The 23,717-nt window shown below is 41.4% G+C and overlaps 1 protein-coding gene across 14 annotated transcripts in view; it reads left to right on the plus strand.

Moving 5' to 3' along the window:
* The first annotated feature begins 10,412 nt into the window (after positions 1-10,412).
* Positions 10,413-23,717, plus strand: part of JHY (junctional cadherin complex regulator) — a 76,879-nt gene continuing 63,574 nt past the window's right edge. For 7 of the 14 annotated variants that reach the window (XR_011611132.1, XM_071075742.1, XM_071075733.1 and 4 more), the window contains exons 1-3: positions 10,739-10,877; positions 12,557-12,640; positions 13,355-13,782. Coding sequence is in view for 13 of the 14 variants with exons in the window: in XM_071075742.1 (XP_070931843.1) it covers positions 13,445-13,782 (338 nt within the window). In the remaining variant the exon portion in view is untranslated. Of the gene's footprint in view, positions 10,541-10,738; positions 10,934-12,556; positions 12,650-13,354; positions 13,783-23,717 lie in introns of those variants that run through there. The other 7 variants (XM_071075738.1, XM_071075735.1, XM_071075734.1 and 4 more) reach the window with 7 other exon arrangements.

The raw sequence follows: 23,717 nt of genomic DNA on the forward strand, positions 1-23,717 counted from the left end.
AAGTTATACTTCCTGTTTTCATATGTGAAAGTAACTGGGACATGCCTTTCTTTTTCAATCAGTTTATTTAAGCTATACAGCAAACTCTGGCATTTATGTGGAGCATTTCTCATTGTTGGAATCTGAATAAACCGATTACAAAATAATACACGTGCACATTCTAAGTCTGTAATTTGTGACAGGGGCCAGATCCAACCATGCTGATTTTTTGTTCTCTTGACAAAAATGTTTTGGACAATCACAACGTTACAGAAAAGTGTAAAGATAGAACAAAGCACTTGTCCCCCGGAATCATTTGAGAGTAAATTGACATAATACGCATCACCCCACAAAGCCTTAAGTGTGTGCTTCCTATAAATAAGAACACTCTCCTTTAAAAATACAATGCAACCATCAAAAGTGGGAAATTAGCACTGTTCTGCTTCCATGAACAGTCCTCAGACTCCATTCAGGTTTCTCCAGTTGTCCCAAAGGATCCAGTTCATTTTAGTCTCATTCAGTTTGGAACAGTTCTTCAGTCTTGGCTTGACTTTCATGACCTGGATATTTTTGAAGATTACAGGCTGATTATTTTGTAGATCATCCCTCAATTTGGCTTTGTCTGTTTTCTTGTGGTTATATTCAAGTTACACAACTCTCATAGGACTGTCACAGAAGTGATGTTTAGTCTATTTCATTGGACCAGGTGCGATGGCTCACGCTTGTAATCCTAGCACTTTAGGAAGCCGAGGCAGGTGCATCAGGAGTTTGAGACCAGCCTAGCCAACATGGTGAAACCCCATTTCTACTAAAAATACGAAAATTAGCTGGGTGTGGTGGTACATGCCTGTAATCCCAGCTACTCAGGAGGCTGAGTCAGGAGAATCGCTTCTACCAAAAAGTACAAGCCCAGAGTGCTGGGATTACAGGCATGAGCCACCATGCCCGGCATATAATGGGGCTTTGATCTAGATGAAATGTAGTTCTATTTTTCAAAGTTGTACCTTCCAAGAGAGAAGCCCTCTTCCTTCCTATGATTGCTTTGAACAAATTTGTTCAAGAGCAAATTTGTTATAATTGATAATTCCTCCAGACCTGTTGAAATATGTTAATTTTTAGACTAGGCGCAGGTGGCTCACACCTGTAATCCCAACACTTTGGGAGGCCGAGGTGGGTGGATCACGAGGTCAGGAGTTCAAGACCAGCTGGGCCAAGATGGTGAAACCCCATCTCTACCAAAAATACAAAAATTAGCCGGGTGTGGTGGCAGGTGCCTGTAATCCCAGCTACTTGGGAGGCTGAGGCAGGAGAATCGCTTGAACCCAGGAGGCAGATGTTGCAGTAAGCCAAGATCACACTACTGCACTCCAGTCTGGGCAACAGAGCAAGTCTCCGTCTGAAAAAAAATTTAAAAAAAAACCCAAATGTTAATTTTTTCCTACATTTTCTGATCTATGTCTTGTTTTCAGTTAGAAGCAAACCAAAACTAAGGCCACAAAAATGTCATTATTCTCCCCAAATGCCGTCTTGCCTAGGTTGATCTCAAACTCCTGGGCTCAAGTGATCTGCCCACCTCGGCCTCCCAAAGTGCTGAGATTACAGGCATGAGCTGCCAACCTGGCCCACACCCTTTTAAGCAACCAGATCTTGGTGAACTCAGAGTGAGAACTCACCCATTAGCAACGGGTTGGTGCCATGATATTCATGAGGGCTCTACCCCTGTGATCAAAATACCTTTCACCAGGCCCCACCTCCAACACTGGAGATTACATTTCCACATGAGATTTGGAGGGAACAAATATCCAAACCACATCAACGAGGCTAGAACATTTTATACTAGAAAGCAAAGAAGCTATCAGAGACTCTTCTGGGACTGTGTTAAAGGGCCCAGAAACCAAATTGTGTACACCCTACAGGGACTTTCAGTAGCCAAAGATGGGATCATCTGAGCATTAAAAAAGAGTAGTGATTGGGCCTGGCACGATGGCTCACGCCTTTGGGAGCCAGCACTTTGGGAGGCCGAGGTGGGTGGATCACGAGGTCAAGAGACCAAGACCATCCTGGTCAACGTGGTGAAACCTTGTCTCTACTAAAAATACAAAAATTTGCTGGCTGTGGTGGCGTGTACCTGTAGTCCCAGCTACTCAGGAGGCTGAGGCAGGAGAATTGCTTGAACCCAGGAGGCGGAAGTTGCAGTGAGCTGAGATCACCCCACTGCTCTTCAGTCTGGTGACAGGTCGAGACTCTGTCTCAAAATAAATAAATAAATTTAAAAAAATAAAAATAAGTAAATAAATAATAAAGAGTAGTGATCAAAACATGTTAAATACATTAAAACTCATGAGTTTTTACAACACTTTAAAAACGTACCGATCAGCTTTAGAGATTGCTCAGACACTAGTTTTTAAACTGAAATTGGAAATATATTATTAAAATAACTATGTAATAAAAACGGCCACGAGCACAAGAAAAGATGGGAAACCACAATTCACAACTGGAATATAATGCCACTTCACACCCATTAAAATGGCTGTCATAAAAAAGACAGAAAAGAACAAAGTTTGGAAAGGTTATAGAGAAATGACAGCCCTCAGACATGACTGGTGAGAATGTAAAATAGCTCAGCCGCATTGGAAAACAGCCTTGCTGTTACTCAAAAAGTTACACATAGGGCTACCATATGCTTCAGCAGTTCTACTCCTAGAGAGAATATACCCAAGAGAATTGAAACATATGTTCACACAGGCGGGGCGCGGTGGCTCATCGTGAAACTCCATCCTACTTTTTAGTACTCTAAAAAGTGGCACAATCTCGGCTCACTGCAACCTCCTCCTCCCAGAGTTCAGGAGATTCTCCTGTCTCAGCCTCCCAAATAGCAGGATTACAGGCACGCGCCGCCATGCTCTTGTACACACAAAACTTGTACAGTAATATTAGCCAGGTGCGGTGGCTCATGCCTGTAATCCCAGCACTTTGGGAGGCCAAAGTGGGCAGATCGCTTGAGTTCAGGAGTTTGAGACCAGCCTGGGCAATGTGGCGAAACCCCCTCTCTACAAAAAATTACAAGAAGGAATTAGTGGGGCATGGTGGCCCTCGCCTATAGTCCCAGTTACTTGGGAGGCTGAGGTGGGAGGATCACTTGAGGTCAAGATGGCAGTGAGCCACAATAGTGTCACTGCACTCAAGCTGACAATAAGACCTTGTCTCAAAAAAAAAAAAAAAACCTTGTACAGGAATATTAATAGCAATATTATTTATAATAGTCAAAGGTGAAAACTACCTAAATCGTCATCAAATGATGAATGGGTAAATAAGTTGTGGTATACTCATAAAGTGAGACGACGTGTGGTGGCTCAAGCCTGTAATCCCAGCACTTTGGGAGGTCAAGGCGGGCAGATCACCTGAGGTCAGGAGTTCGAGACCAGCCAGACCAACATGGAGAAACCCCGTCTCTACTAAAAATACGAAATACAAAATTAGCCGGGCGTGGTGGCATATGCCTGTAATCCCATTTACTTGGGAGGCTGAGGCAGGAGAATCGGTTGAACCCAGGAGGCGGAGGTTGTGGTGAGCCTAGATCACGCCATTGCACTCCAGCCTGGGCAACAAGAGCAAAACTCCATCTCAAAAAAAAAAAAAAAAAAAGTGAAATATTGTTTGGCAATAAAAAGAAAGAGTACTGATACATGCTGTAACATGAACTTTGAAAACATTATGCTAAGTGAGAAAAGCCAGACACACACTCACAAAACAGATATTGTATGATGCTGTTTATATGAAATGTTCAGAATACACCAATCCAAAGAGACAAAAAAGAGATAAGTGGCTGCCAAGGGCTGAGGGAAGTGGGGAATGAGGGGTGACTGCTAATGGATACAGGGCTTCCTTTGGGGAGACAGTCTGGAATTAGCTGGTAGTGATGATTGAGAAAACTCTGAATATTCTAAAAATTATTCAGTTGTGCATTTTAAGAGGGTGAATTGTGTGGTATGTGAATTATACCTCAATAAAGCTGTTATTTTCTTTTGAGACTGAGTTTTACTCACTCTGTCACCCAGGCTGGAGTGCAGTGGCACAATCTCGGCTCTCTGCAGCCTCCTCCTCCCAGGGTTCAGGAGATTCTCCTGTCTCAGCCTCCTGAATAGCAGGATTACAGGCATGCACCACCATGCTCAGCTAATTTTTGTATTTTTAGTAGAGACAGGGTTTCACCATGTTGGCCAGACTGGTCCTGAACTCCTGGACTCAAGTGATCCGCCCACCTTGGCCTCCCAAAGTTCTGGGGTTACAGGTGTGAGCCACTGTGCCCAGTCGAGCTGTTAGCTTTTAAAAATCACTTTGTAGAACTTGTTTGGGTCCTAATTTAAACCAACCAATTATAAAGACACGTAGGAGACAGTCTGGGAAGTCTGAACGCTGAGGATTAGATGATATTAAGAAGTTATTACTAATTTTGTTTTAGATGTGATCGTGGTGTCATGGTTATTTAAAAATGATCTCTTAGGACACATCATAAGTACTTACAGATTAAACCATGCGATAGCTGAGATTTGCTTCTAAATGATTTAGCCAGGGAGGAGCACAGTATGTATAGAAACAAGGTTGGCCACATGTTGATCTTTGTTAAAGATGGGTGAGAACAATGTGCCCATTCATTATATTTTTCTCTCTACTGTTGAATATGGTTTCAAATTTTCATAATGAAAGGTTTTAAAATTATTTTTAAGAAAGAAAACCAAGGACACAAACAAGGAGAAAAAAGGCTGTTATTAATAATCTGTTCAGGCCGGGCACAGTGGCTCATGCCTGTAATCCCAGCACTTTGGGAGGCCGAGGCGGGTGGATCATGAGGACAGGAGATCGAGACCATCCTGGCCAACATGGTGAAACCCCGTCTCTTCTAAAAAAAAAAAAATACAAAAAATTAGCCGGGTGTGGTGGCAGGCGCCTGTAGTCCCAGCTACTCAGGAGGCTGATGCAGGAGAATGGTGTGAACCTGGGAGGCGGAGCTTGCAGTGAGCCGAGATTGCACCACTGCACTCCAGCCTGGGATACAGAGCAAGACTCTGTCTCAAAATAATAATAATAATAATAATTGTTCATTTGCATTCCTAAGAGCCATCCTTCCAGATCATCTATTTCCCAAAGCTGATCCCAACCAGGCTGAATTCTCTTCCCCTGGGCTTCACCAGCACGTGGCTCGTTCTTTTAGAAGGGTGTCAAAGTTACTCATATTTCTGTCTGTTGAGTTTCATTTTCTGTTTAAACATATATTTATTGCCATTTCGGTCCTCTAAAATTCTCAGCCCACTCATTCTAAGTAAATTCTTTTCTTTTGGATAACTGAGATTTATCTCTTGAGATGTTAAATGTTTCAATATTTTGGATGAAAGTCTTTGTAAAATAGGCTACGTGACTTTTACCTTTCTTTTTTTTTTTTTTTTTTTTTTTTTTTTTGAGACGGAGTCTTGCTGTGTCGCCCAGGCTGGAGTGCAGTGGCCGGATCTCAGCTCATTGCAAGCTCCGCCTCCCGGGTTTTTACGCCATTCTCCTGCCTCAGCCTCCCGAGTAGCTGGGACTACAGGCGCCCACCACCTCGCCCGGCTAGTTTTTTGTATTTTTTAGTAGAGACGAGGTTTCACCGTGTTAGCCAGGATGGTCTCAAACTCCTGACGTCGTGATCCGCCCGTCTCGGCCTCCCAAAGTGCTGGGATTACAGGCTTGAGCCACCGCGCCCGGCCGACTTTTACCTTTCTAGTCAATATTTATTAAAGTTTCCAAAAGTTAATCATTATGAAAATTAATCTTGCCATAATACTGTGATTCTCATACAGGATATTCAAGGATAAGGCTGTTCCTTACACCAAATGAACCCAGGTTGCTTTGTTTGAACGTCTCTTGTTTTTGTGATATATCTGTTACTTCTCTTGCTGGTACTGTCCCTTCTTTCTGCCGTGAGAGTGCCTTCCTTGACCCGTTTGCTGCTCCTGATTCATTCTACATGCGAAGAAACCAGACAATTAAACTTATTACAGTTATATGTAGAATGACTACACTCCCTGGCTACCCAGGACAATTTCAGTGTGTACCTATTGTCCCAGTGTAATTAATGAATAGCATCCTTTTAAAAAATCTGGAATGTATCCTAGTTGGCTTTTTTTTTCTTTTTTTCTTTTCTTCTTCTTCTTCTTCTTCTTTTTTTTTTTTTTTTTAGTGGCAGAGTCTCACTCTGTTGCCCACACCGCAGTGCAGTAGTACAATCATAGCTCACTACAGCCTTGAACTCGGGCTCAAATGATCCTCCCGTCTCAGCCTCCTGAGTAGCTGGGCCTACAGGCATGTGCCACCACACCTGGCTATCCAGTATTTTAATAAATTATCTGATCATCCTTGTTATATGCCAAATATGAGTATATCCTTGTTACAAAGTTTGACTGGCCACTCTTACCAGTTCTATTAAAGGGACTGACTACTTATCCACTCCCCAATCAGGTACTAAAGTCTAAGGATATTCTGGCTTTTTTTCAACATTTACTGAGCATTTATTAGGTGCCATTCACTACGTTTGTCCTTGTTCTCTGGTTCTCTGGGAGCTTACAGTTTAGTAAGGAGATGACATAAATATAAACATGTAATTCCAATGCAATGTTGTACAAGCATATGTATAAAGCTAGAAGCATGCAGTTGGGTGCCTTGAGACCACAGACCAAGGGCCACTAGCCTAGCACAGAGTTTGTCAACCTCGGCATTATTGACATTTTGGATCACATAATTTTGGCAGGGGGGTGGGGGGACCGTCCTATGCATTTTAGGATGTTTAGTAGCATCCCTGGCCTCTGTTCGTTAGACGCCAGTAGTACTCCCTTAAGTCATAACAATAAAAAATGTCTCCAGATATTGTTAACTGTCCCTGAAGGATAAAACTGCTCCAGGTTGAGAAGCACCCTAGTCCAAGAAGCATCAATGTGGGGAACTGTCCCAAAATTCCTGCTGGAGGAGATGCTGCTGAGCTAGGCATAGGTCTGGTGGACTCAGGAGGGGTAAGACCAAAAAGGGAAATGGAGTAGAGGAAGGATTTCACGAACAGAGCATGAGTGATGTGTAGGACAGGGAAACAGAAAGAAGGGAGTTGCATGAATGGGTGGCATGGGGTGGAAAAGGAGTAAACTCAGTTCAGTATTACTAACCTATGTATTTAAGTGTTTTTTGACTTGTTTTTCCTATTCTGTGTGTTTTGGTTAGTTTGGGGTCAGGTTGACAGCTGAATTCTAAAAGATAATATATGCAAAAGCACTTTGCAGACCCTGTGAAGTGCTATTCATATGTAAATTATCAACATTATTACCATAACAGCAGATGAAAACAATGCACTTTACGGTTTTATTTTGTTTGTATGCATTCTGTAATCCTTAAGAATTCTGAAAAGCAGAGCATTACTGTGCTGCTTGTTAAACCATTGTCTCTCAGCTTCACTCTCATATACTGTGATCATAATGCTGGGGCAACACCTACAAGCCTCATTTTTCTTTGCCAGCCGGCTCCTTGTGGGACTCTGCTGGGAGGGGACAGTAGAGGGAGACCCTAAGCCTGGAGACCGGAAAAGGGACTGCTCCTTCCTTTTCCTCTCAAGGTCACCTTGACAACGTCTGTTCACTCCAGCAGCTCAGTTGGTTTCAGTAGCAGTAGCTGATTCTAGTTTTCCCAGCACTCTCAGAACCAGCTTCATGATTCCTTTTCAAAAACGCCAGCACGTACTAGCTTGGGATTTCACCCTCCTGAGAGGCCTGGGTCCCAGCTCTGAGTGTTAATAATTTCAGTGTTAATCCTTCTAAGTGTAAATAATTCTTTCCTGTGATCCCCAGCCATAGAGGTGGAAGCTGCTTCCCGTGCTTACTACCCCTATGACACTTGTGTTCCCTTTTCAACTTTTCAGTTAATAAATCTTCATATTAAATTATTTCCATTATAGTAACTGGCATGGTTTCTGTCTCCTTACAGACCCTGACTACTACTCGTGTTGATTATTCCGTCCTTTAGTCACTCCAAATACTCAGGACAGCCATTACAAGGAGAGAAGGAGGAAGATCAAGCCCAGAGTGTCCCATGCTCTATGTGTGACTAGCTCTGCAAGTAGCTGCTGGGTTGACAGACTCCTCAATCAGGTAGGGACCACTGATTTTCAGAAAAGCCAGTTAAAATCTCTTCTGGATAGTGCAGAAAACATTGGAAGAGTCTAAAGAACCACAGCATCAAAAGTGGACAAGTGTGAATGACTCAGCATTGATTCTATAACATATTCTGGAAGCCACTATTAGGACTAAATCCTTTTGCTTGAAATTTGCTTTCATGTTTGCAGTTGCTATAATAATACCTTGTATAATATACTGGGCAGAATAACACTAACGGTTTCAGCTACCTTGCTTTTATTTCTTCTACAGACATCGAGGTCCTACTGTGCACTCATAAGACAAGGTTCTTGCTGCCAAAAAAGTTAAAAAAAAAAAAAAACTAACTCAAATAAAAAACAGAATAAAAAGTGTGAAAGCTGGGTAGTAAGAACATTTTCCAATTTCCTATGTTTCCTATCATTAATGAGGCAACTGGTATTGAAGCATTCTTTTTTTTTTTTAATTTTTATTTTGAAACGGAGTCTCACTTTGTCACCTAGGCTGGAGTGCAGTGGCACATCCCAGCTCACTGCAACCTCTGCCTCCCCAGTTCAAGCAATTCTTCTGCCTCAGCCTCCCATATAGCTGGGACTACAGGCGCATGCCGCCATGCCCAGCTAATTTTTGTACTTTTAGTAGAGACAGGGTTTCGCCATGTTGACCAGGCTGGTCTCAAACTCCCGACCTCAGGTGATCCACCCACCTCGGCCTCCCAAAGTGCTGGGATTACAGGCATGAGCCACTGTGCCCGGTCGAAGCATTCTTTTTTTTTTTTTTTTTTTTTTTGAGACACGGTCTCCCTCTCACCCAGGCTGGAGTGCAATGGCACGATATTGGCTGACTTCACCCTCAACCTCCCGGGCTCAGGTGATCCTCCCACCTCAGCCTTCCAAGTAGCTGAGACTACAGGCGCGCGCCACCACGCCCAACTAATTTTTAACATTTTTTGTAGAGACAGGGTTTTGCCATGTTCCCCAGGCTGGTCTTGAACTCTTGGGCTCAAGCAATCCTCCGACTTGGTTTCCCAAAATGCTGGGATTACAGGGTGAGCCACTGCACCTGGCCTCAAACCAATCTTTGAAGATAGTTATTCAAATCTACTTGTTGTTTTAATGTGAAGATAATTCCTAATGCTTCCTTTCTTTATGTTTTTTTGAAACCTTTTTTGATAGTGAAATATTCTACCCATACATAAATGTACAGCTTAAGGAATTTTTACAAGATGAACATCTATATAGCCACCATTAAGGTCAGGAGATACAATCTCAAAAACATTCTTCTCCCTACCCGCCAGAACCGACCACAATCCTCCAAACTTCATGGAAATCACTAAGTGGGTAGTGATTCCCAAACAATTGCTTTTTCGCTTTTTTTCATAGTTTCCTCCACTAAGTATGGAGCCATAATCATTGTAGAGTGTAATTTAGACTGTCTTTAACTTATATACAAAAATCATACAGTATGTATTTTTTCTGGGTTTTTGTTGTTCAAAATTGTGTTTTTAGTATGCCTCCATATTGTTACACGTAGTTGTATTTCATTCATTTACATTGCTGTGTAGTAGGCCAGTATAGGGAATACCATAATCTAATTAACCATTCTATTGTTGATGGATAGTTCAGTTATTTCCAGTTTGCATGCACAGGAGCACTCACTTCTTAGGGAAAATACCTAAGTGTGAAATTGCTGGATCCCAAGGTATACATATCCTGGCTAATGTCAAACCATTTTCCAAAATGGTTGGTTGCATCGGTTCTCACGTCCGCCCGCAGGTGAGGCTTCTTTGCTTGACATCCTCCCTAGCACCTGACGCTGCCAGACGTTTCAGCTTTGGACTTTTCCACTCAACTTATGGTGAGTGTGGTATTATCCGCTGTGGTTTTAATTGGCCATCTTCTGATTACTAATGAATTAAAGCACCATTTCAATAAACAGATATTTATTGGCCATTTAGATTTCTCGTGTGTTTGTGAAATACCTTTCCATTTACCCATTCTTTAATTGGGTTCCTTTTCTTCTTGATTTGTAGTAGTTCCTCGCGTATCCTAGTAGTTTTACTTGTGGCAAAGATCTCCTGCCCCGGGCGGCCTCTGCCCTCCGGCGCTGGAAGTTCGGCGGCGAGGCAGCCTCTCCCGGGGCGCTAGGGCTCCTCCAGCTCTGCCCCGATGTCGTTATTACGGCCGTTTGCAGCCTCCGTGCCAGGGCCAGGGGTGCGGTTCGGGACGCGGGATCCTAGGTCGGGTCCTGCTCCGCCCAAGTGGAGGCCGGCGTCTGTGTTGTCTGCGGTCTCCAGGGCAGCGCCGGGGCGGGCGGGGGCCCGGGCGGCGGCGGCGGCGGCGGCGCGGGAGGATGCGGGGCCGCCCGCGTCTTGGCCGCGGACGAGCGCCGGGCAGGTGACGGGCGGTGGCCCCCCGGATCCGGGGTGGGCGGCGCGCCCGGGGAGGGAAACGGGAAGGGCTGACTGGGGATAGGGACTGCAGGAAACCACCCGAGCAAGCTGGGGAGGAGCCGGCGCCGGAGCCTTCGGGACGGAGTGGGGAGCGACAAGGGGGCGAGGCCGCACCAAGGGGCTGGGGGGCTGTGATCCGAGGCTTCGGCGCCCGGGCACCCAGAGCAGCCCTGTTCCCGGTCAATTAGGACCGGTCCGGGGCACGAGGCCCGCCGACTCGTCACTTCCTGGACCTCCAAACGCCCCTTGTGACGGGTCTTGTTCCTCAGGAACAAGCAAAGGTAAAAAACAAACCGAACGCCTCTACTGGGCAGCTTCCGGCCTGTTTCAAACCAGGGTTCGTTCCTTTTTCTTTACGATTCATCTTGGTGAGCCCAAGCAGGGTTCCTTTTCCCCTCCAGGAGGAAGTTCGTTTGTCCCATCCTAGTGGACTAGACCCACTGCAGGGATCCCTGGGGAGCTGGCCGCCTCTTAGTCCCTAGGTGCCATGGGATCTATCCCTGTCTTGTTTATTCAGGAGACTGGTCACTTCTCTTGGTAAGAAATTTCAGCGGCACAACCTTTTTTTTTTTCCACTGGACGGAAGGAGGGAGCCACATTCATTAAATTTAAGCGCCCACTTTCTAACTTATTCAAGCTGTCAGCTGTTCCTTCTTCAACCCCATGTTTTCGTAAGATCAGGCCTCCACAGAAAACCCAGCTTTTGTGGCATTTGGCTTTGCTCTTTGCATACTTTAGCAAACTTCAGGAATCCGCTAACATCAACAAAATTATCTTCTGTGGTTACTGTTTTATTATTTATTCATTCCAAGAAAGCTTAGCCTGTTTCATTTAAGAAGCGAAGTTCAAGGGGCTGAATTATTTTAAGAGTAATTCTAAGTTGCACTATAACGCCTAAGCTTGCCCGTCAGGATCTCGAATTCAGTGACCTTAGCTCTTCCAGTAAAACTGATGTGAAACTCTTTTAGTTAAAATGTGTTAGTATTTGATAGATTTGCTGCTTTCTTGGCACATCCTAAAAAAGCAACAATTAAAATAATAAGGCAGAATGCAGTGTGTGTTTTAAAAATAAGAGACAAAATAATACAACAAACCAATCTGTAAAATGAGAGAATACTATGTTAGTCTACCAACAGGACAGACTTCAAATTCAATAGAAAACTCACTGCATGTGTATTTACATATGAACGTTCCCTTTTGCCTGTTGTTTGTTAAGGTGCTTTCCTCCAAGGATTTGATGATGTTCCTTGGAAACATTAGCAACAAGGTCAACATTATAAGCAGTCCTAGGAATAGTAATTAGGTTGTGTCATTTAATTAAAGTTAGGATTTGCCAAAAGAACAAGAGCAAGCCATTAAGACAAATTTTACACTAATTTCTATTGGTAAAGGTTTCTGTTACCTGACTCACAGGAAAAAAAAAAATGAGTATAAAGGCAGTGAGATAGAAAATAGACCAAAATAGAAATGCTAGGTAGAGATGAAAGGAAGCACAATCCAAAAACATCATGTCCGTTCGGTCCTATATGAACTCAAAGCACCCTTTCCATGGGTCTTTATAATGTCCCTTAGAGACAGCGAAGATTCACTTGAATCATACTCATAAGTGAGTTGGAAGGGACTCCAGCTAACTCCTAGCTGTAATTCAGGCCAATCTCCCACCCACTCAACTTTCCCCAGGATAGCATCCCATTCCGTAATGTAGACCTCCAGGCTCCACTTTGAATCGCTCAGTGGCAGAATTCACAAGGCCACTAAATCTTTTGTTGAATAGTTTTATTTATTTTTTTCTGATAGGGTCTCCCTCTGTTACCCAGGCTGGAGTGCAGTGGTACAGTCTTGGCTCGCTGCAGCCTCTGCCTGCCTGGCTCAAGTGACCCTTCTACCGCACTCTCCTGAGTAGTTGTGACTACAGGCCCATCCCACCATGCCCACTAATTTTTTTTTTTTTTTTTTGTAGAGACGGGGCTTTACCATGTTGCCCAAGCTGGTCTTGAACTCCTGGACTTAAGTGATCTGCCCACCTCAGCCTCCCAAAGTGCTGGTATTACAGGCATGATTGTTGAACAATTTTAATCGTTATTATGGGTTTTAAAAAAATACTGGATGAGGTTGATCTCCATTTATGTCCACCTAAATTATGTGTTCCTATCTAGTCACAACCTGGCTATCAGAAAGTCTTTTCCAAATGATGTTGCCAGCCCAGATAGGTCTAGGAACAAAACAGCTTCCCCATTTACAGTTCCAACTATGGAAAACCACACTCTTCTTCTTACTTTACTTTCCAAAAGATAGCCCCTGAACCTGGTTTACTCTATCCATGAATAACTATGGGCCATATTTATATTGTTGCCCTGGGCATTTGAAATAAGGCTATCCAAGTACTGTCTATAATTAACCATTTGTCTTAGTCAAGGTTTGTCTGGAACAAGCCTTTTCTAACTTTATTGGAAGTTAGAAATAGAATCCACTTCCCAAGCAGCCATTTATTTCATCAATAAAACTGCATTCGATTACCCAGGCTGCTTATGAGCGCTACATCAGATGTGTTTCTGTAGAGAGAAAAACAATTGTTTTTCTAATAGACCTTTCTTATACACACAAAAGGGTGCATACAAAAGCCCTTTTTTAAAAAAAAGATAAAAAAAGATAAAAAGATAATAGAACAAGGTTTTCTTACTCATTTAAATATTTGTTTAACATTGACATTATTGAGATTTCAGTAGTCGCAGAGTAACATACATATAATTTTTTTCAGGTAACGCCTTTGTGAACCACAACTTTAAATATCAGCCAGCTGCTCCTATCAACAAGAGTATCCCCCTGTTAATTTTTTGCATTTTTCAAGATGAGTAAAAGTAAACGAATTCCCAAGCTCTCTATTCAGTCTCCTGTCCGTCATACCAACTTAAATGTCCAGCCCACACACCCACCTTTGAAGAAAGAAGACTTACATCGGATTTCAAAAGACTCCTTGGAATCTGATTCAGAAAGCCTCACTCAAGAGATGATGTCCCATTCTGAGTTTGATGATCGAATCCAGGACGATATGGAGCGCGACAGCTTAGACGAGGAAAGCCCTCGACGGGGAAGCCTGCACGAGACAGGAGAGGAAGCAAGTGGAAAAGCAGCTCGGATGGCTCGCGAGCAAAACCACCATACCTGGGACCAGGGCGCCAATAACAGGTGAGGAATTGGCTTGTGTAAGATAATAATGGGCTGTAAAATATACAGTTAAATAATTACTGGTGTCATTCCAAATGAGAGTAAGGGCAAGCTGCCCTAATGAGCGCCATGTGTGTGAGACGGGTCTCCAAGCAGCCAAGGAGAGCTGGGCACCATCTTTTTTCCATATTCAGATATTTTTAAATTAAAAAGTGCAGTGGGTATTAATCAGGGGATTTGCATTTCTCATACCATTTATTTCCTGTCCATATTCCAAGTGTCTCCAGACTAGGACCTCACCTGGGAGAAATTCCAGAAAGCCTGGTATAGAAAAGGATGTGGAGTCAGGTGGACTCGATTTGGTCCAGGCATTACTGTTTAGTGTATAATCTGGAATAAATCACTTAACTCTTTTTTTATTTTTTAAAAAATTTTATATAGTATTAAATATTTATAATAGAGATGGGATCTCACTATGTTGGCCAGATTGGTCTTGAACTCCTAGCCTCAAGCAGTCCTTCTACTTCAGCCTCCCAAAGTGCTAGGATTACAGGCATGAGCTACCATGCCTGACCCACTTAATTCTTTTTTTGGCTCACTTTTTCTCATCTGTCAAACAACCTGACTTGCCTATCTCACAGGATTGCTATGAATGTCAATAAAGTACAAATAATTGGGGATCGAATCTTACTTGGCCCATTCAGAGCTAGTAGAAGTCTACCTCCCAGGGCTTGTATGATCATATAAAGATTTAATCTAATAACCAGAATTTAAGGGATTTAACCTTGTGCTATGAGCTACCAAAAAAAGTAAGGGGATGTAAAATAATGTGGTGATACCACTCTGTTACAACTGAGGCACTGAGGATATGATAGAGTACAGAAGAAGGTAAAAGCTATTGATTAGGAGGTTTTAGTGTGGTGGTGAAGTGCATGGTGTCTGAGGCAGACCATTTGGGTTCAAATAGTGGCTCTGCCACTTACTAGCTGTATAACCTTGGCCAAGTCCAATTAATGTTTCTGTGCCTCAGTTTCTTCATCAGTAAAAATGGGATAATAATAATAGTTAACCAGTTATCATAAGGCTAAAATAAATATATCTAAATTGTTTAGAATAGTGACTGGCTCCTTATAAATTATATTGTGTTAGTTTTTGTTTGCGTGTGTGTGTGGTAGGGGAGGAGTCTCGCTCTGTCATCAGGCTGGAGTGCAGTGGTGTGATCTCAGCTCACTGCAACCTCCGCCCCCCGGATTCAAGCGATTCTCCTGCCTCAGCCTCCTGAGTAGCTTGGACTACAGGCTTGTGCCACCACACCCAGCTAATTTTTGTATTTTTAGTAGAGATGGGGTTTTACCATGTTGGCCAGGATGGTTTCTATCTCTTGACCTTGTGATCCACCTGCCTCGGCCTCCCAAAGTGCTGGGATTACAGGCGTGAGCCACTGTGCCCGGCCGATTTTTTTTTTTTTTTTAATTCAGGCTGAAATATATTAAGGAAAATTTATTGGAAGGCCTGGAACTTGGGCAGGGTCTTGAAAACAAGCTAAGATCTGGATAATAGAACAGAATGGGAGTGACATGTTTGCGGCACTTTCGGGAGCCCAGCTGGCTTGCGGAGGATTTGAGTGTAGGGAAAATGGACTGAGTAGGAGTCTGATTATAAGGGAGTCTTAAAAATGTGCTCATAGTATTGGAAGATACATTTTCAGGTCATGAAGTGTAACCATCCTACCACAGATGAGGATATTGAGTCTTACAGAACTCACATGACTTGTCCTCAGGATAGAGTCACTGCAAGGGCTCGTGTGGGAACCAGAAGTACAGCCCAGTCCTGAGTCTTTTCTTTCTTTCTTATCTTTCTTTTTCTTCTTTCCTTTCATCTTCCCCTCCCTTTTTTTCACTGGGGATATCTAGTTGAATCAATCTCATAAGTGTCTTAGTGATATGTCACAGTAAAAGTGATAAGAGCTGTCACCAAGGTGCTAGAGGCGGAAGAGGCATCCGGACAGCTTCAGAGAGACAGACACCCTTGATTGGACTGGGCTGGGAAAGCCAGGCAGAGAGAATACAGGTTCTTGGGGAGGGCAGTGAGATGCAGCAGTGTTTAAGGACGATTATTATGCAAGCTGGTGCATTTTGAATTAGAGACTAAACACACAATGGACAGAGAGACTGTTGGATGGATATGACAACAATAACAATGACATCACTTTTTAAGAGCCTATCTTAGTTTCACTCAATTCTCCATCACAATCCTGTAGGGAAGGCGTTGCTTTTCCTATTTTACAGATAATGAAAATGAGGCTAACAGAGATGAAGAAACTTGTCTAAGGTTATTGTGCTTGGAGGATGTCCTTGTTTTGTTACTGATGCTGTTTTTTTTTTTTAAATCATGCAAAAATTCTAACCGATAAAAAAGTACAGAGAAAAATACAGTAGAACCCTTACTGCCATATATGTTTCAGACATATTTTTAAAATTCATACTATATTACAGATAAAGTTTCCATGTATCCCTTCTCAAACTCATTCCCCTTTCTTCCCCCTCAGAGGTAATCAATACATACTCTTACATGAGTGTGCATCCTTCTCACCAATCTTCCATTCATTTATTTCATGGGTAATCTATAATTAGTAGATAAATATGTATCTATATATGGATGTATGATGCCCATTTTGCTCAGTCAATATTATGTTTTTGGGATTTTACAATCATTCTTTTGAACTAAGACATGGTCTTGGTTGAATATTGACGAATATTTAGTTTTTTTCCAGTTTTCGTTATTTCAGACAATGCTCTGTGCCCGTCATCGTATGCCTCCTTGGGTATGCATGCAAGAGTTTCCTTAGGGTCTAAGTCCCCAGGAGTGGAACTGTGGTTCATGGGCAGATGGACATCTTCAACTTTACCCACAAGTGCCTACAAGTTACCAGTCCTCAGAATTACTGTCTTTTAACTTCTGCCATTCTGATGGGTTATAAAATCCTGTCCTATTATAGATTTAAATTACTTTTCTCTGATAACTTGTGAGCCTGAGAATCTTTTTACATGGTTTTAACCAAATGAGATCGATTTAGACATCCTCTTTGGCAACTGGTTATTTTCATTTAACAAAATACCCATGTGTATCTTGGGTCTCTTTCTGTAGAGTTGGTCTTCCGTATCCATGGCTTTCGCATCTGTGGATCCAACCAACCACAGATCAAAAATACTTGGAGAATAAATGGATGGTTGAATCTGTACTAAACATGTACAGAGACTTCTTTTCTTGGCTTTATTCCAGAACAATATAGTATAACAACTATTTACATAGTATTTACATTGTGTTAGGTATTATAAATAATCTAGAGATAATTTAAAATATATAGGAGGATGTGCATAGGCTATATACAAATATTACTCCAATTTATAAAAGGGACTTGCCCATCTCTGGATTTTGGTATCGGCAGGGAGTCCTGGAACCACTCCCTCACAGATAGCTGAGCAATGATTATATTTATATGTTCATAGTACATATGGACATGGTACATAGTATTCTAGTATCTGGAGGTGCCATGATATATTTATTCAGTCACCCAAGGGTGGACTTTGGGATGTTCCCAGTTTGTTTGTTTGTTTGTTTGTTTGTTTGTTTGTTTGTTTTGGAGACAGTCCTGCTCTGTCGCCCAGGCTAGGATGAAGTGGCACGATCTTGTCTCACTGCAACCTGCACCTTCCGGGTTCAAACGATTCTCATGCCTCAGCCTCCCGAGTAGCGTGCGCCACAATGCCCGGCTAATTTTTTCCACTTTTAGTAGAGAATGGGTCTTATCACGTTGCCCAGGCTGGCCTCGAACTCCTGAGCTCAGGCAATCCGTGCACTTCAGCCTCCCAAAGTGCTAGGATTACAGGCGTGAGCCACCCCTCCCGGCCCCAGTTTGTTTTTTTGTTTTTTTGTTTTTCAGACAAAACTTTAACTGAAATTTTATATATATAAATGAAATAATTGATAGGGTTGGGTGACAGATTAGATACGAGGATTGAAGGAACAAGAGAAGCCAAAGATTAAGGGTTCCTCTAACAACAGCTAGCATTTATAGAATGCATATCATGAGCCCATTTGTGCTAAACACTTTACATGTATTATCTCATTTAATCTTTATTGCAGCCGTGGTAGATGCTATCATGATCCCATTTTGAAGGTTGCAAATGAGGCTTTAAAAGTTTATATTATACCCATTTGTTGCATCTAGTGAGTGGTGGAGCAGAAAACTCAGGCAGTCTGACTCCACGGCTCCAAACCCTGTTTTTATCCTGGCTCTAAGAGATTTATAGTCTCCTAGGTAATAAATGGGAGTCGTTTTAGTTACAGAAATGGGGCCACTGGAAAGGAAAAATCTTTTGCAATGGATAGGTATTTTTGTCTGTGTTTTTAAGATGAAGAAACCAAGGTAAGGATCCATTAAGTGACCTCATTTCCCCAGTTGTTGGGTTTTTCTTCCTTTTGTCCAGTGCTCGGGGACCTGACTTTAACCCTTGTTCTTACAAAAGTACAGTTTAAATACCATCTAATATAGTTCAAAGTAAGAATAATGCTTATAAAAATCAAAATTATGGTTAGATTCTTGGTTCTGATTCGGAGATCATCAAATAACGCTGTTTTCCTCAGATTGATTTGCCTTGGACTTTTTAAATGATGAACTATAAACCCTCGGGTTAGAATAGGTTATAGCCCTAGTCATTGTTTGGCTATATAGTGCTTCGTACACTGAACATTATAGGATAACCAGTTTTCCAGTAAAAAGGAAAACAGAACGGAAGCAATTAGACAAATAATGCCTCGAAAATATTATTCAGGTGAGCGTTTCATTATTGGTCCCTTTCCCTGCCTCATGTTAGTCTTCGAAGCCTCTCCTAGGCATACTCTTGCTTGGATCTGAGTAGTTTATGAGCCATGAAAGAGACAAGGAAATTGATCTCAGACTCTCAATATGAAATTCAAGTAGGCTTTTATTTCTATAAAGTAGATGGCATTCTGGGAATTGTAGTTCCAAAAAAAAAAAAAAAAAACACACACACACCGTCAAAGCTTGCCTTAAAACCAAGGAAAATTTCTTTCTTCTTGCTTTTATAATCAATAATTTTAAAAGCTGCCTGACAAATCACTTGAGTCCTACACTTGTGTTTTGATGTTACTAGAACCTCCTCAAAGCAATTATTCCCTTGTATCTGACCAAAGTCAAGCCATAGTTCAATGTATATGGATGAGAGAAAACCTTTTACTTAATGGAATTTGGAGCAGCATTGACTGTAGCGAATAAATGAAGAGTGGAGAGGGGATCTTCACGTGATAATCCTTAAACCCCACTCCAGAACTGGCCTTATGACACTCAGCACTCACGAAGAAAGAGATCTGTGTAATTCCTAGAGCATTAGAAACAACCTCTTCAGTCCTGGGGACTTCTGAAACCTTGTATATTAAAAAAAAAAAAAAAAAATCAGAGAGCAGCCATACAGTACTTTATGTGTGTGTTTAATAAGGGTTTGTTAACAGGAATATTTATATAATTAGCTACCATTTGTAAAACTCTTTGCTTTATCTCATTTATCCTTACAAGAGCCTCTTGGATAGGCATTATTATCCCCATTTTGCAGATAAGGAACTGAGGATCTGAGAGCTGCATAGGTATAGGTAGTTACTAGATAGTAGAACCGGAAATTAAATTGACCTCTCTCCAAACGCCAAAGTCTGAGCCACTAATTACACGTATCTAGATAGGTAATCAAGGATTGAGCTGATAAAGGATTCTATTTCACTATCTAGTAAAAATTAAAACTATGACAATTTCAATACAGATTAAACTGAGGCCAGAGTAAATATGCATGTAAAATGATAAGCTTTAGGAAAGTAATAAACATTTTTAGAGGATATTGTGTCCTTAGAGTAGATAGACATTAATTATATTTTCCTTTGGGCTGGGAGTTCATGGTAGCCATATTCTTCCGCACTTGTCCTGGGAAACCAATGTTTTCATGCAGTGAGGTCTGCAGTGCTTTCCTCTCTGATCACCTCAGACCATAACCTCCACAAAAGGGCCCATATTCTGTCTAAGAAACCACCTTGTATTAGAAATTAATAGGAGGGAGATAGGCACATGAGGAATTACTAAACTGAGTATTCAGAATTGTCTGAAAGTGAAAAAAAGGGGCTCCTAATAATGTGCAATTTTTTTTTTTTTTTTTTGAAATGGAGTCTTGCACTGTCGCCCAGGCTGAAGTGCAGTGGGGCGATCTTGGCTCACTGCAACCTCCACCTCCCGGGTTCAAGCAATTCTCCTGCCTCAGCCTCCCTAGTAACTGGGACTACAGGCACATGCCACCATACCTGGCTAATTTTTTGTATTTTTAGTAGAGACAGGATTTCACCGTGTTAGCCGGGATGGTCTTGATCTCCTGACCTCGTGAACTGCCCACCTCGGCCACCCAAAGTGCTGGGATTACAGGCGTGAGCCACCGCGCCTGGACAATAATCTGCATTTTTATTGTTGTATATAATTGTTAATCTCAGATGCTTTCATGTGTGTTGTTTCTGATTAATAATACGAAAGCCAGGTGAAGTATTGAATGATGACTTCTAGGGCTTGAAGAGTGGCACTGGATAACCAAAAGATACCACAGGTAGAGAAAGACTTAGGGAAGACCAAAACTCAGGATTTTCATTTCCCCCAAATTTCCCAGGCTGTTTTGTAGAATGCATCAGGAATATTTAGGCTGAGACTAGACTACCGCCTCTCCATAGGTGGTGTAGAGATGTTTTTCGTACTGGGTAGGAGATTATAGAAGCATCTGAAGTTAGGTCTAATATGCTAGGACTATTGAGAACATTCTAGGAGCTTTCAGGAGTCAACTTTCATTCCCATTGATTTCTAGCAACATTCATCCACATTATTTTCTGTTGCCTTTTATTAGATTTTCAATTTCAGGCCATTGTTTTGTCAACCTCTTCCAATACATTACACTACCTGCCATGTTCTAGAAGTTTCCATGCAGTACTCTGGGAGTAGCTACTAGCACTTATTTGTTTCTGATCACATGGGAATAGTTATATCAGAGGAGTGACTTTTTGTTGCAGGTATTAGTCATTTCTGTTTTCTGTTCATTCATTTACTCACAAACTATGCTTTAGTTAAACCCCGACACGCTCCTCAGAGCAGGCATGGTGCCATCGTAACAGATGAGCAGTCATAGAGGGAAGTAAAGGGTGTGCATGGGCATGAATTGTGGCTATTAAAGGCTGAGTCCCCGCCAGAAATGCTAACACCATAGTGACTCCTGAGGCTTGTTGCCCCCGGAGACAACCACTAGTTCCTTTCTAGGTTATTTCAAAACTAGGATGCATTATTGTGTTAAAATAAGTACATACATGAGTTCAAAACCTCACAGAGTGTGATTTATTCAAATTTAAATGACATACAAAGCTGTGAGTTTATCAAGAGGATCAAGAAGATTGTAACAAAATTCCTAAAGGGATGCTTTAATTCATGACCTTTGCCTTTTCATTTATTTCTACTCCCTGACAAGTTTGAAAATATAGAAAACTTTAATGTAATTTTTTAATATATGGAATTAAAAATAAATGATTTTCCCAACACTTCCATATATTGCTAGGTTTTGCCTGATAGACCCAATCCAACTAATAAAGTAATGGATTATTAGAATTGTTAGGGCTCAGAAAGGTCAGCCCATTCCCTTTATTTATTGTACAGAGGAGGAACCCAAGACCTAGAGTGGTGGAAAGACTTGCCCAAGCTCACATGACTGGTTAGTGGCAACACTTGGACTAGAACCCAGGTGTCAAGACCACTCCATTGCCTTCTTATGATATCACAGCTGCCTTGCAATTTTAATGCTGCTAAATCTGGCATTTAAAATATAAGAAACTTGGCCGGGCATGGTGGTTTACGTTTATAATCCCAGCACTTTGGGAGGCTGAGGCGGGTGGATCATTTGAGGTCAGAAGTTCGAGACCAGCCTGGCCAATATAGTGAAACCCCGTCTCTACTAAAAATGAAAATTAGCCGGGCCTGTAATCCCAGCTATTTAGGAAGCTTAGGCACAGGAATCACTTGAACCCAGGAGGCGGAAGTTGCAGTAAGCTAAGATGGCGCCATTGCACTCCGGGATGGAGCAAGACTCCATCTCAAAAAGCAACCAAAAAGCAAAACAAAACAAAAAACATAAAAAGAAGAAGAAGAAACTCTACCTAAAGAAAGTGTAAGAACCTGCACATTTTATAAATCTAGGTCTCTGTCTCTTAGCTATTATTTTGGAGAATGAAAAAAAACACTCGAGCCTTCCTTAGAAAATGTCTGGCATGAGCACTGTAAACTCTCATTGAATGAGAGGAATTATGTTTCTGAATACTGTGTCATACAGCATTTCCCTTGTGAAGATGCAGCCTTGGTTTCACATGACATAATCTTAATAGAAGTGAGGTACTAGAATTTTACATTGCAATTACAAACATGTCTTCTTTAGATAATTTTCATTTAACTCACAGATTGTTCTTGAATCAAGACTGGTACTATTAAGAACCCAGGAGAAATATCTGGTGTTTTGCAGTCACAAATCTGTTATCAAAGAAAAAAAAGGACTTCAGTTGGAATTATCCAAATTGTGTATTTTTATAAATAAAATTCACTAAATAACAATCCAGCCCCTTTAGTGTGTTTCTATAGACAGTCTTTGACCTTCATTTCATTAAATCATCCTTTTTTCTATTCAAACGCTTAAATTCTTAGCAAAATAAATGCCTGCATTAAATAAAATTTTCTGGATTGCAAATAACCTTCACAAAGCATTTCAGTATATTTGTGGAACCGTTTTATTTCATATTTACAAAAGTGAATTTTTAATCTTTCGGATTTATTTCATTTTATTTACTTAAAAGCTGTTGATAAGAAGATTAAGGCGAGCATAGAATTCAGAAATCCTTGGAAGCAATGATCAGTTTTATAGTTCTTTAAAGAAGCATTAAAAACTTTACACTTAAACAAAAATTGAATTTGCTGTTCATATGCATAAAAGATTTAATGGCATATAAATTGGGAATAATTATTCTGTTTAAAAGGATTAAATTAAACCTAAATCAATAATAACATGTGCAGTTTCAATTTAACTGCCTACTTAAAATGAAGTGACAAATAAATAACAGCTAAATGATTAATAGCAATGCTTTTATTCACCTCCTCAACAGGCAAAATGGCCAGTTATTGAATATTTTATTGTGAGTGCAAGGGATGTTAATTGTACTAGAAACATGCTCTAATTTTAGTAATTTTTTGATTGAATACAATGTTGAATATGAAGCTCTTCATTAAATGGAGATTTTATTTTATTTTGTTTGAAGTTATCACAGTAAGTACTCAAATATGGTCCATTAAAGCCAGCAAATATCATGGCATATGCATGTGAAACCGTCCCCCACTCCCTTCCTCGCTGCCTCCATTTCTAACCTAGGCATCTAAAGAGCAGACCCCGCATCTGCTGTCTGAACAGTAACAAAAGAGTTGTGTACTCATTTTCTGTGTAACCTTTCTATCAAATGGGGAGGAAAAGAGGTGCATGTTTTGTGTGCAGATGATTACTGATGAAAGGGCACTTCACACTCATTTTGTCCCAGTGTGTTGACCTGGACCACAAACACAATGGAGCTTCCAAGCACACAAGCCCAGTACAATGGGGTTCTTCAGTATCATGTTCTATTTTGACCATTAGATTTGTTTCTGTGAAGTATTACAGCTTTCCAGGCTCATGATTTTGCAAAACATAACCTCCTATTTGTCTCCACATATGGTTTCCATCCAGAAAGGGGAGAAAGGGGATGTTTTAAGATAGTCTTTTCAGGTGTAAATGGTGCAACATAATTAAAACTCTTATAAGAGCCACATCTTCAGGCTCTACCCTTATATATACACA

Source organism: Macaca nemestrina, chromosome 12 (genome assembly GCF_043159975.1).
Source record: "Macaca nemestrina isolate mMacNem1 chromosome 12, mMacNem.hap1, whole genome shotgun sequence".
NCBI classification, from domain to species: domain Eukaryota; kingdom Metazoa; phylum Chordata; class Mammalia; order Primates; family Cercopithecidae; genus Macaca; species Macaca nemestrina.